This window comes from Bison bison, unplaced genomic scaffold (assembly GCF_000754665.1).
Source record: "Bison bison bison isolate TAMUID 2011002044 unplaced genomic scaffold, Bison_UMD1.0 scf7180017864304, whole genome shotgun sequence".
NCBI classification, from domain to species: Eukaryota; Metazoa; Chordata; class Mammalia; order Artiodactyla; family Bovidae; genus Bison; species Bison bison.
This window is the reverse complement of record NW_011494876.1, coordinates 14,497,279-14,510,271: the sequence shown is the minus strand read 5'-3', so window position 1 is coordinate 14,510,271 and position 12,993 is coordinate 14,497,279. Positions and strand designations below refer to the sequence as shown.

General features: G+C 51.8%; 1 protein-coding gene across 1 annotated transcript in view; it reads left to right on the top strand.

Moving 5' to 3' along the window:
- Positions 1–5,533, top strand: part of GRM2 (glutamate receptor, metabotropic 2) — an 8,547-nt gene extending 3,014 nt beyond the window's left edge. The window contains exons 3-6 of the mRNA XM_010851948.1: positions 11–792; positions 2,306–3,381; positions 5,053–5,233; positions 5,460–5,533. Coding sequence (XP_010850250.1) covers positions 11–792; positions 2,306–3,381; positions 5,053–5,233; positions 5,460–5,533 — 2,113 coding nt within the window. The remainder of the gene's footprint in view (positions 1–10; positions 793–2,305; positions 3,382–5,052; positions 5,234–5,459) is intronic.
- Positions 5,534–12,993: the final 7,460 nt, after the last annotated feature.

The window sequence follows — 12,993 nt, the reverse complement described above, 5'->3', positions numbered from 1 at the left end:
CCTCCACCAGTGCCAAGCTGAGTGATAAGTCCCGCTATGACTACTTTGCCCGCACGGTGCCCCCCGACTTCTTCCAAGCCAAAGCCATGGCTGAGATTCTCCGCTTCTTCAACTGGACCTACGTATCCACCGTGGCATCCGAGGGTGACTATGGCGAGACAGGCATTGAAGCCTTTGAGCTAGAGGCCCGCGCCCGCAACATCTGCGTGGCCACCTCGGAGAAGGTGGGCCGCGCCATGAGCCGCGCGGCCTTCGAGGGTGTGGTGCGAGCCCTGCTTCAGAAGCCCAGTGCCCGTGTGGCTGTCCTGTTCACCCGCTCTGAGGACGCCCGCGAGCTCCTTGCTGCCACCCAGCGCCTCAATGCCAGCTTCACCTGGGTTGCCAGCGATGGCTGGGGGGCCCTGGAGAGTGTGGTGGCAGGCAGCGAGGGTGCTGCTGAAGGCGCCATCACCATAGAGCTGGCTTCCTACCCCATCAGCGACTTTGCCTCCTACTTCCAGAGCCTGGACCCGTGGAACAACAGCCGGAACCCCTGGTTCCGTGAGTTTTGGGAGCAGAGGTTCCGCTGCAGCTTCCGGCAGCAAGACTGTGCGGCTCACTCCCTGAGGGCTGTGCCCTTTGAGCAAGAGTCCAAGATCATGTTTGTGGTCAATGCTGTGTATGCCATGGCCCACGCCCTGCACAACATGCATCGCGCCCTCTGCCCCAACACCACCCGCCTCTGTGATGCAATGCAACCCGTCAACGGGCGCCGCCTCTACAAAGACTTCGTGCTCAATGTCAAGTTCGATGGTAATGGTGCCAGCCAGGTCCACCAGGCTGCTGGCTCTCGGAGGGTGAGAGGGAGCAGGCCCTCAGGTTCTAGCACATGGCTAGGAAAATACAGCCCACCGCAAGTCAGGGACTTACCAAAGGGCTGGTGTCAGAGTTGGGACAAGGCCAGCCAGGCAGGGAAGTCTCCAACAGGAGCCAGGCCTGAGGTGCCACTTCCTGAGATCCTTCCAGGGAGTAGACATCTGGCCTGGCTCTGCACTGTGAGGGTCTCTGCTTCCTGCTTGGGCCTTGCCTTCTATCTCCTGCCTCTTTATCACGCAGGGAGTAGAATTGGGAGACCTCAAGCCTGTTATCAGGCAGCAGGATATCAGAAAGAGTGAGAATAAAGGTGCATCAGGATGACCCTCTAAAAAAAAAAAAAAAGGATGACCCTCTATTTTCCAGGAAAATTTCTATTCCTAATCTTGCTTTTCCACTCGAGGTGGCCATGGTCTCTTCAAACCAAAAGTTATCTTAATAAAAGTTCCAGCTTCAAGAAAAATAAATGCCACAGAGTCATCACTGTGCTTCAGAAAGAATGACTGCAGGAACAGCGAGAGAGGGTGCCAGAGCTGACAAAGCTTGGAGCTCTGGACCAGGATCAAGAAGAGTAGCAATTCCTATAAGATTGACATTCAGAGTTATGGGAGAGTCAGGCTGGGGGTTAGTGTTGCATTTGGGTCTGATTGGGTTGACATTAGAACAAGGCTAAATTTAGCCCTCTGGGCTAAGTGGAATTTCTAGTAGGGCTCAAGTTGGATTTTAAGGACTTCGAGGACTGGGTAGAAAGAGTAGAGGCTGTGGGGGACCTGCATTTGACTCCAGGCTGCACCACTCACCATGGGGTCTTAAGCATATCATCTGCTAACTTGAACGTGGGGTCCCTGCCTTCTCAGCCTGGTTGGGCAATGTGAGGATCACAGGGGGCTGGGGTTGGGAAGTGGAGTGATTTGTGAGCTGCCTGCCAAGCACATTCTGGTAAACATCAGTGGTTCCAGGTGACCACTGAGGTTGGGATTCGCTTATACTGCAATCAGTGTTAGGACTGGTGGGGGGTTGGAGCTGGAGTTATCACTGATGGGATTAAGTAGGACCAGGACTAGACCTAAGGTCAAGTTTAGCTTTTGGAGGTCTCCATGTTAAGTTTGGAGAAAGGGCTGTGGTGTGTTTTGGGATACAGTTGGGGTTTGGGTTGGAAAGTCTAAGACTGGGTTTTGGGAGTCATGGTTGAGTTGGTGTGGGCATTAGGTTTGTGGAGATGCCTGAATTTTAAGGCTGGGGTTCTGTTTGGGGCTTGGGGTTGGGGTCTGTTATTTACTTAGGCCTCTCATTTAGAAAAATGGCTGAGGTTAGGCAGGCTTTAGTGCTGGGGCGAGGATCAGAAGGACAAGGACTGACTTCAGCTCTGGGGTTTGGGTTCCATGTTAGGGCTGAGGTCACATCAGGATGACCCACCAATCCAATCCTCTCTTCCTTCCCTCCCCAACCCCAGCCCCCTTCCGCCCAGCTGATACCCACAGCGAGGTCCGCTTCGACCGGTTTGGGGACGGTATTGGTCGCTACAACATCTTCACCTACCTGCGGGCAGGCGGTGGGCGCTATCGCTACCAGAAGGTGGGCTACTGGGCAGAAGGCCTGACCCTGGACACCAGCCTCATCCCCTGGGCCTCACCCTCAGCCGGCCCCCTGCCCGCCTCTCGCTGCAGTGAACCCTGCCTCCAGAACGAGGTGAAGAGCGTGCAGCCGGGGGAGGTCTGCTGCTGGCTCTGCATTCCCTGCCAGCCCTATGAGTACCGGCTGGATGAGTTCACCTGCGCCGACTGTGGCCTGGGCTACTGGCCCAACGCCAGCCTCACCGGCTGCTTTGAGCTGCCCCAGGAATACATCCGCTGGGGCGATGCCTGGGCCGTGGGACCTGTCACCATCGCCTGCCTAGGCGCCCTGGCCACCCTGTTTGTGCTGGGTGTCTTTGTAAGGCACAACGCCACCCCTGTGGTCAAGGCCTCGGGCCGAGAGCTCTGCTACATCCTGCTGGGTGGCGTCTTCCTCTGCTACTGCATGACCTTTGTCTTCATCGCCAAGCCATCCACAGCAGTGTGCACCTTACGGCGCCTCGGTTTGGGCACTGCCTTCTCCGTCTGCTACTCAGCTCTGCTCACCAAGACCAACCGCATCGCACGCATCTTTGGTGGGGCCCGGGAGGGAGCCCAGCGGCCGCGCTTCATCAGCCCTGCCTCGCAGGTGGCCATCTGCCTGGCCCTTATCTCGGGCCAGCTGCTCATCGTGGCCACCTGGCTGGTGGTGGAGGCCCCAGGCACAGGCAAGGAGACAGCCCCTGAGCGGCGGGAGGTAGTGACATTGCGCTGTAACCACCGCGATGCAAGCATGCTGGGCTCGCTGGCCTACAATGTGCTCCTCATTGCGCTCTGCACGCTCTATGCCTTCAAGACCCGAAAGTGCCCCGAGAACTTCAATGAGGCCAAGTTCATCGGCTTTACCATGTACACTACCTGCATTATCTGGCTCGCCTTCCTGCCCATCTTCTATGTCACCTCCAGTGATTACCGGGTGAGTGACCTGCTCAAGGGCAGGCTGAGGTAGGGGGGCGGGGCAGAGCAGGACACGGGACCTTCTGTTTCCTGGTACCTTGTTGAGTCTTCTGATAACTCTGAGGCTCCAACAGGTTAAATGCTCACCCAGGAGCTCACAGCTTATGGTGGCCCAGTTGGGACTGGAGGGCAAGGTGGGAAGGCTGAGTGGGGCCTAGAAGGAGTTCTGGAACTGAACTCTGCAGTGCAGTCAGGTTGGAATAGGTAGGGTGGAGGTGAGGAGGACAGTCAATATGGAAACTGATCGGAACAGAGGGTCTGCATTGCCCTCCCCTCTGCCTCCCTGCCTTGAGTTGCGGTGGGGTGTGTACATGGTGGAAAGGTAGGCAGAGGTGAGAAGGAGGCAGGAATGGGAATGGCAGGGCAGGGCTGTGGAGCCAGCAGCCCCAAAGGGTGTGATGCTGTGAGGCCCCTTGGAGCTGGGCAGCGTGACGTGGGACCCCTGGAGCTGTGTGACTCTCAGGTTGAGAGATGAAACTAGGGAAGTCAGGAAAGGTGAAGCAAGGAGTGGGAGGTGATCTGGGATGTAGAGTTCAGGAAGGTCAAAGCAGGTGAAAACTGTACCCCAGTTGGTGGCTTCCAAGCAAAATTCCAACTGGCACTGAATGCTCCACGGGTCCGCTCGGCTTCAAGGGACAATGGCTGCTTCAGATGGGGCGCTCAGGGAAGGCCTCTCCGAGGAGGTGACAGGTGAGGGGCGCTCTGAACAATAAGAGGATAGTCTTGGGTGGTCCTCATGACTCTGGAGTAAATTCCGTGGCTCTCCCCTTTTTCCAGATGAAGAAATGGAGACTCAGGGAGGTTCAATCCCTTCCCTTAGGTCACTCAGCATGGGAGTATAGAGCAGGGTCTGAGCTGACAATCTTAACAATTAAAGGAGCAGGAAAATCGAGGCCACAGCCCTTGCAAAGGCCCCCTCCCTCAGGACAGAGGTACGGTGGGCAGGGCCAGGGCCAGGGCCAGCTGGGCTTGGCTGCTCGTGCACCTGCTGGACCACCTGCCTGGGCAGTGGAGGCCAGAGCTGGGGAGGGAATCTGCTGTGACTCAGCCTGCATTTGCATATTATTTGCACTTGCATGCCAGTCATAAGTGGCTAAGGACTCAGCCGGGAGGTACACACACTGATCCCAAACACGCATGCACACACACGTATCCCTACGTTCACACACATGTGCACATACCTGCACAGCTGGCATGCATCCATATCTACCCACCTACACACATCTGTACACATGCATCCTACACTTTCACACACAACTGCACACTCACCAATCCCTGCACACACACCCGCATATAGATACACATGCGGTTACATACCAGCACTCCATGCCTGCACCCCTATACACACACACACATGCCTGCACACACACTCCCATGCATACATGCACCTTGCATGTTCACCCTAACCCCACAGCTAGAACTTTGGTCTTCCTGGAAGACGGTGCACTGAGGCTGATGCTGGGACTGTGCCCAACCTTCCTAAAAATTCTCTGGGGCTTGGCAAACGGACCAAGGCCCAGTGCTGGATGCTTACGGTCTCCCCTGCTCCCTACCCCACCACCCAGGCAGGGTTCCCGGGGCAATGGCCAGGCCTGTGGGACAGACTCATCCTTGACCTCTCCCACCGCAGGTGCAGACCACCACCATGTGCGTGTCAGTCAGCCTCAGTGGCTCTGTGGTTCTCGGCTGTCTGTTTGCACCCAAGCTGCACATCATCCTGTTTCAGCCGCAAAAGAACGTGGTCAGCCACCGCACGCCCACCAGCCGCTTCGGCAGTGCAGCTGCCAGAGCCAGCTCCAGCCTTGGCCAAGGTCAGCGTCCATCTGTGATAAGCCCCCGCCCCAGCTATCAGCATGGGGGCCATTTCCTGGGTTGCTGAGATTCTTTGGCTGGGGGTGGAGTGCCCCCTAGATGAGGCTGAACAGGAGTGGGGTGGGGGGTAGTGGTGAGCTGCTCCCCGCAGTCCTGCCTCCCTGATGCCCACCGACTGTGAAGGGATCTCGGGACTAGTCCCAACCTCCAGTTTCCTCTTCCTAGGGTCTGGCTCCCAGTTTGTCCCCACTGTTTGCAACGGCCGCGAGGTGGTGGACTCAACAACATCGTCGCTTTGAGGATCCCCACACTCCTTCCCTAACATGGCTGCTCCCCAGAACCCGGTGCAGACCCATGTCCAGGGCCAGGAGGAAGATGGCTGGAGCACTGCAATAATCCCAACCCCGTGCCCACCCCCAGCGCCACATGCCACCCTACTTACTCCAACCCTTTAGAGTCAGATGCTGGGATCCCTGGCCTGGGAGCCTCAATAATGACCACCAACTGCCCTTGTAGCTGTGTTCCCTCCTTGCCAGACCCAGGACTTGGAAGGGAGCAAGCCAGGGTCCACTCTGCCCTGGAATAGAGTGGCTGAGGACTGCAGGCCCCAATCCCCAATCAGCAAAGGTGCTTCCAGCCCTACCCCTCCCTCCTTTTAGGGCCTTTTAAATTTTTTATATAACTTATTTTGGGATAGGGAGGGGGGTTAAAATAGGGGCTGTCCCTCCCCATGCACAGTAGTCTGTCCTGTGGTTTATTTTGTATTATCTGTAAATGAAGTGTCTTTATTAAAAAAAAGAAAATCACACTTTGCCTCTGATCCAGGGAGGTCCTTTCATCCCCGCCCCAGGCTCTCAGCCTTCATTTTGCTAGAATTTGCTCACTCTGCTCTGTGCCTGTGCTAGGAGGACCGAATCCCGCCTGATAGAGAGACAGAAAATGAATAAGTCGTCCTTCCTTGAAAGGAGCTGCCACAGACTGGCCAAAGCACCACTGGGGTGAGGATGGGAGATTTAAATGGATACAAGCTCATCTGGCCGTCTAGGGCAGAACTTGGGCAGTGCGAGCGATGTAGCAGGAGAGGCAGCTGACTGTGACCCTTGGCTCCTGCCTAGCATTTGAGGAACCTCTGGTCAGTGTAGAGCCAGGCTGGACATCTGAGGTGGAGGGAGCCAAGAGGAGGCAAGAGGAGGCTTGAGCATCGTGAGGAAGGAGGAGGTGGGGCAGAGAGGGGAGCTGGAGAGGCCATCTGCTGTTAGTCCGATGAGAGGAGGGAGAAGAGGCCTTTCTCCCTAAAGGAACTCGCTCAGCTGTTGGATGGTGGAGCCCAGCGTCCTCGGGCAGCCTCCGAGATTGCAGTCTGGAATTTACCAGCAGAGGGCGCTGAGGCACAGGCTCAGCCTCACTGGGCCCCCAAGCAACCGCTGCCCTCATGTGGCCTAGGGGGCTGTGGGCACCCGAATACCACAGGAGCTGAGGAACCTCTTTGGGGGAAACCGCAGAGTGCGGTATCTCAGAGGGACAAAGTCCTTCACTGGGAGACGGGCAGGCCAAGGACATTTGTTATTTTTAAGTGAATTCGTTTGCATCTATAGACTAGTGAGGCTGTGGGCTAACAATTTAACTTTGGGCTAACAATTTAAGAAATGAAAACAGAAAACTGAAAAAAGAAAATTGTAGGAGTGGCTTTCCCTCTCGAGCCAATTTTTGGGGTGTAGGGATGCCAAATAAAATACAGAATGCCCAGTCAACAATGAAAGCTTTTTTTGGTGTGAGTATATCCCATACTAAATATTTTTATTGTTTATCTGACACTCAAATTTAACTGGGCGTCCTGTGTTTCCGGGCTTCCCCAGTGGCTCAGCGGTAAAGAATCTGTCAGCAATAAAGGAGGCGTAGGAGACTCGAGTTCGATCTCTGAGTCGGGAAGATCCCTGGAGGAGGGAATGGTAACTCACTCCAACATACTTGCCTGGAGAATCCCATGGACAGAGGAGCCTGGTGGGCTACAGTCCATGGGGTCGCACAGAGTCGGACACGACTTAGCGACTAAACAACAACGAACATGGTTCACAGCTGCTGCTGCTAAGTCGCTTCAGTCGTGTCCGACTCTGTGCGACCCCATAGACGGCAGCCCACCAGGCTCCCCCGTCCCTGGGATTCTCCAGGCAAGAACACTGGAGTGGGGTGCCATTGCCTTCTCCGGGTTCACAGCCAAAAAGGTACAAACGGGTAGTCAGTGAAGAATCTCCTTCTATCCCTGCTACCCATCCAGAGAGAAGGGCCCAGAGGCCTGGGGATGGGGAAGAAGGGCAGGAGGCGAGTGAAGAATTCCTCAAGTCGGTGCTCAAGTCTGTGGGCCACATCCCTTTCCTTCCCTGGGCCCCTCCTCCCTCCCCTCCCTTGGCATCTCCACTCCACGACAGGTGTCGTAGGCGGAGAATCTCACCTGAGCCCTGCTCCCTTAGACCAGCCAATAGCAGGACTCCGCTCAGGGAGGGGATATGGCGGGGCGAGGTGGAGGCACCGTGTCTGCTCTTAGGGGGACCGAGGCCCCGGCGTCCCTTCGAGGACCCTTCCAATCGGGCAACCCTGGAGAGAGACCGGCGCGGCAGCAAACAAGGGTTACCGCCGGGGCGTGGATCCCGGGGGCATGGCCCCCGAGAGCAACCCAGTCCCGCCTCCGCCGCGTCGCCATAGGGCGAGGCTGCGTAGGGGCGGGGCCGGCTGCTGGCGGCTCTGGCGGACCGCAGAGAGGATGGGCTGAACTCCGCGACCGTGCGCGACTGCGAGAAGACGCGAAGGTGCTAGAGGCTGCGCAGCGAACGTCAGCGGCCCGGACGACACGGCGCGGAACCTCCCGGCTCCCGACACCCAGACGGCTTGTGGGGCCAGAGGGCTCTTGAAGGGACCGCGGCAAGGCCACAGCGCGAAGTCCTTCACAGTCCGTTTAAGTAAGGCTGCATTTTGTATTTCCACACAGTTGAACGTCCTGGCGGCCAATTAAATGGTGAATAAGGCAAACCCTGAGGGAAAGCTCCTATGGTTGCAGTCCGTAGCTGCCTGTGAGAATGGTTGGCAGCTTTTTTCTGACGTACCTTGCAACAATGAGAAGTGCAGGAGCGAGCGGCGAGGTTGAAAAGTATCTGACAAAGTTCTTTCCCCCCATTTACAGCGAGTGAGGCGCGAAAATCAGAGTGAGCTTGGGATGGAGACTAGTTGAAGCATAAAGGGCAACTTTAAATAAGTTCGTTAGCGAAGCTGTGGGGAAGGGGCGGTGTTACACTCTTAACTGTGTACCTGAAATGTTCCTATTCTTTCCCCGCTAGGGGGAGGTGTGTGTGTGTGTTTAATGGAGGGAATTTTAAAATTTAATTTAATTAATTAATTTATTTATTTTACCACACTGGGTCTTGGTTGTTGCTCTGGCTCTTTCTAATTGAGGGTAGCTGGGGCTACTCCTCGTTGCAGTGCCCGGGCTGATGGCAGTGGCTTCTCTTGTTGGGAAGCACAGGCTTTAGGGCGCGCGGGCTTCAGTAGTTGCGGCTCCCGGGCTTCGTTGCACGGTGGTATGAAGGATCTTCCGGGATCAGGAATCGAACCTGTCTCTTGCATTGGCAGATGGATTTTTTTTTAAATTATTTATTATTATTATTATTGGCCGTGGTTGGTTTTTGTTGCTGCGCGGCTTTCTCTAGTTGCGCCAGAGGCGAGCCGGGGCTACTCTGCGCTGAGGCACGCAGGATTCTCAGTGCGGTGGCTTCTTGTTGCGGACAACAGGCTCTAGACTCTTAGCTGCTCCGCGGCATGTGGGATTTTCCCGGACCAGGGATGGAACCCGTGTCTCCTCTATTGGCAGGGAGATTCTTAACCACTGGACCACCAGGAAAGTCCTGGAGGGAAGTTTCTTGTGGTAAACTGTAGGTAGCCGTCAGCCTGTCTGGGTGGACTTGGATCTCTGTTAACACGGGGCTTGGGTGAGGGTGGTTCAAGGCACTCTGCTCGCTGCTCCTCCCGGTACGGGGTAGGGAGGCAGTGAACCCTCCGCAGAGGCAGATCCTTGAGAGAATATGGCAACTCAAGAAGTTAGTGATGTATTGATAGCAGAGGTGTTGGGGACAAAAAGTAGAGCTGAGGGAATGACGCAGAGCCTGGAAGAAGATTCAAGCTCTTCCCCTGGCCAAATTGTGTCAGAAGTTTGCCGCAGTGCTCCTTTCAGGTCAGAGCTCTCTGTCCATTCCTCCGGCCTCACTGTGGCTGCTCTCACATCAGCTCCTGAGGGCAGGGGTCGTGAGAAGTATGGCGGAAAGGAAGAGACACTGAGGGTCTGAAAAAAAAATGTGTCCACCCCCAACCTCCTACAGAAAAAGGGAAGGAGCCTCCCATTCCTACCCTTGTGGGCCAGCGATGGCATTTTCTCAGTTTAGGGAAGAGGGGCTAGAACTGGGGAAAGCAGGGCAAGGAGAAAAGGGGCAGGGGTGTTAAAGGGAATGGTAAGAGAGGGAAGAGTAAAACAGAGGCAGCTTGGGGTTGGGGAAGGCGGGAGGAGCAAGAGGAAGAAAGTAAACATGGAAGCTTTAAACCTGAGGACTCTTGCCAAAATGTCAGGGTTTTTTTCTTTGTTTGCTTTGGTTTTTGTTTTAAAGAAAAATCGCTTTATTCTTTCTGTGAAAACAATTCTCATAAACAATTTAAGCAGAAAAGTACAAAATAAAAATAAAAATATTGCCTCGTTTCATCACTCAAATATAACCATCACTGACATTTTTACAGCATCCTAAACATATTTCTATGCATTTTTACAGATAGAATGGAGATAGAAATACTTTCATAAAAGTGGAATTGTGCCATATGTTTATGATTATTTTTTTAGTTAAGATCTAATTTTACTTGATTCTAATTGAAGGAAGTGAATGTGAAGTGAAACTGAATAAACTCTGAACTTCACATACGTTTCTTCACCTCTAAAGATATTTTTCCCCTGAAAGATCTCTGTATGTTTAACAAAAGAGACAGTGAAATTTAGAGGTGAATATCCCTTTAGTTTCAGGGAATTGAAGGAGAGTTTGACCTGTGGTCAACCTTCTTGCAACATGAACAAGAAGAGGATGAGCTGATGCTAGCCCTTTCTGAGGCCCACTGCATCTGGTCCGAGGGTTGCTGATTGTCTAACCTGTCACTGGTGCATTGCCAATGCAAGGATGGGTGCAAGGCAGACGGACACAGATGCTATGGGGCTGTTGAGGTATTTCAGAGAAGGGAGCCCAGACACTGTAGCTTTTCTGTGCTTGCGTCTGTACTCACATTGGTTCCCATCCCTCAGGGATGATGGTATGAGAGACTCTGTCTGAATCTCATGAACCTTGGGACACTGAGATCCCTGTCCTGGATCATTTCTCCAAGTGAAATAAATTTGGTGCTGGGACAGCCTCTTGTGTCTTGTGAGCTTGATTCACAAAATCTGAAACTCACCCTGGCAGTCTTGCAGCATTATGATTTCTTTTTTATTAACCATATTCTCATTTTAGACTATATTGATTGATTAATTCCTTGTTGAGAAATTGAGAACATTTCTCATGAATTAGTAATTTTACACTGCATTAAAATGAAATTAGAGCATTGATTAGTAGTTTTTCCCTGTTAGATTTCATCAGTTTCATCATGTTTAAATTCTGTTTGGTGGCTCAGTGGTAAAGAATCTGCCTGCCAATTCAGGAGACACAATTCAGGGTCTGATCCCTGGGTTGGGAAGATTCCCTGGAAGGAAATGGAAGCCCACTCCAGTATACTTGCCTGGAGAATCCTTTGGACAGAAGATCTTGGAGGGCTACAGTCCATGGGGTCATAAAAGAGCACACATGGTATAGCAACTAAACAACAACCGAACAAACTTACTTAGTCATCTAATATTTATTCCAAATTTTGAACCAGTCTGTTGTTCCATATCCAGTTCTAACTGTTGCTTCTTGACCTGCATACGAATTTCTCAGGAGGCAGGTAAGGTGGTCTGGTATTCCCATCTCTTTAATATTTTCCACAGTTTGTTGTAATCCACACAGTCAAAGGCTTTCACGTAGTCGATAAAGCAGAAGTAGATTTTTTTGGAACTCTCCTGCTTTCTCGATGATCCAACAGATGTTGGCAATTTGTCTGTCAAACCTCCTCTGCCTTTTCTAAATCCAGCTTGAACATCTGGAAGTTCACAGTTCACATAATGTTGAAGCCTTACTTGGAGAATTTTGAACATTACTTCACTAGTGTGTGAGATGAGTGCAATCATGCAGTAGTTTGAACATTCTTTGGAATTGCCCTTCTTTGGGATTGGAATGAAAACTTACCTTTTCCAATCCTGTGGCCACTGCCAAGTTTTCCAAATTTGCTGGCATATTGAGTGCAGCACTTTCACAGCATCATCTTTGAGGATTTGAAATAGCTCAACTGGTCCACTTGACTTTGCATTCCGGGATGTCTGGCTCTAGGTAAGTGATCACACCATCGTGATTATCTGGGTCATGAAGATCTTTTTCGCATAGTTCTTCTGTGTATTCTTGCCACCTCTTCTTACTATCTTCTGCTTCTGTTGGGTCCATACTATTTCTGTCCTTTATTATGCACATCTTTGCTTGAAATGTTCCCTTGGTACCTCTAATTGTCTTGAAAAGATCTTTCCCATTCTATTGTTTTTCTCTATTTCTTTGCATTGATCCCTGAGGAAGGCTTTCTTATCTCTCCTTGCTGTTCTTTGGAACTCTGCATTCAAATGGGTATATCTTTCCTTTTCTCCTTTTCCTTTCACTTCTTTTCTTTCCTCAGCTATTTGTAAGACCTCCTCAGACAACCATTTTGCCTTTCTGCATTTCTTTTTCTTGGGGATGGTCTTAATCACTGCCTCCTGTACAATGTCACAAACCTCTATCCATAGTTCTTCAGGCACTCTTGTCTATCAGATCTAATCCCTGGAGTTTATTTGTCACTTCCACTGTATAATCATAAGGGATTTGATTTAGGTCATACCTGAATGATCTAGTGGTTTTCCCTACTTTCTTCAATTTAAGTTTGATTTGGCAATAAGGAGTTCATGATCTGAGCCACAGTCAGCTCCCGGTCTTGTTTTTGCTGACTGTATAGAGCTTCTCTGCCGGGGTCTAGCCCCGGTGGATCCAGGGAATTCGAAGCGGGGACGGCGTTGGCAAGGATCCGCAGACAACTGCTTAATTAAATGTTAATTAAGGATATAAAGAGTAATAGAATAAGGATAGCTCAGTAGGAAAATTCAGTTAAGAAAAGAGGCTGAAATAAGGATAGCTCAGTGAGGAAATTCAGTGGAGAAAAGAGGCTGAATAATTCAGCCAGAAGGTAAGAGAAAGAACGACATGCGGAGACCAAGTTTCGGTGAACAAGGCCTGCACTTTATTTTCCAAAGTAGTTTTTATACCTTAAGTTATGCATAGAGGATAATGGGGGAAGGGGTAGAGTTGTGTAGTAAGCCAGGCTTTCTTCCTGCAAACTTATCATATGCAAAAGTTTAGGTGATTTGCATCATCTTCTGGCCTGGAGGCCTGTTAACATTTTAACGACCCTTTCTTCAGAAAACTTATTTTTCTCTAAAGGTGATTAGTCAAGCACCACCCTCAAAAGCATTAGATAAAGTTGCATTCTTACAGAGCAAAGGTGTGGTGAGCTATAACAAGAAAAAGAATTAACTCAAGGGTCCCAGGTTGCAAACATTAAAGCTACTACTTACACCAATTATATTAAT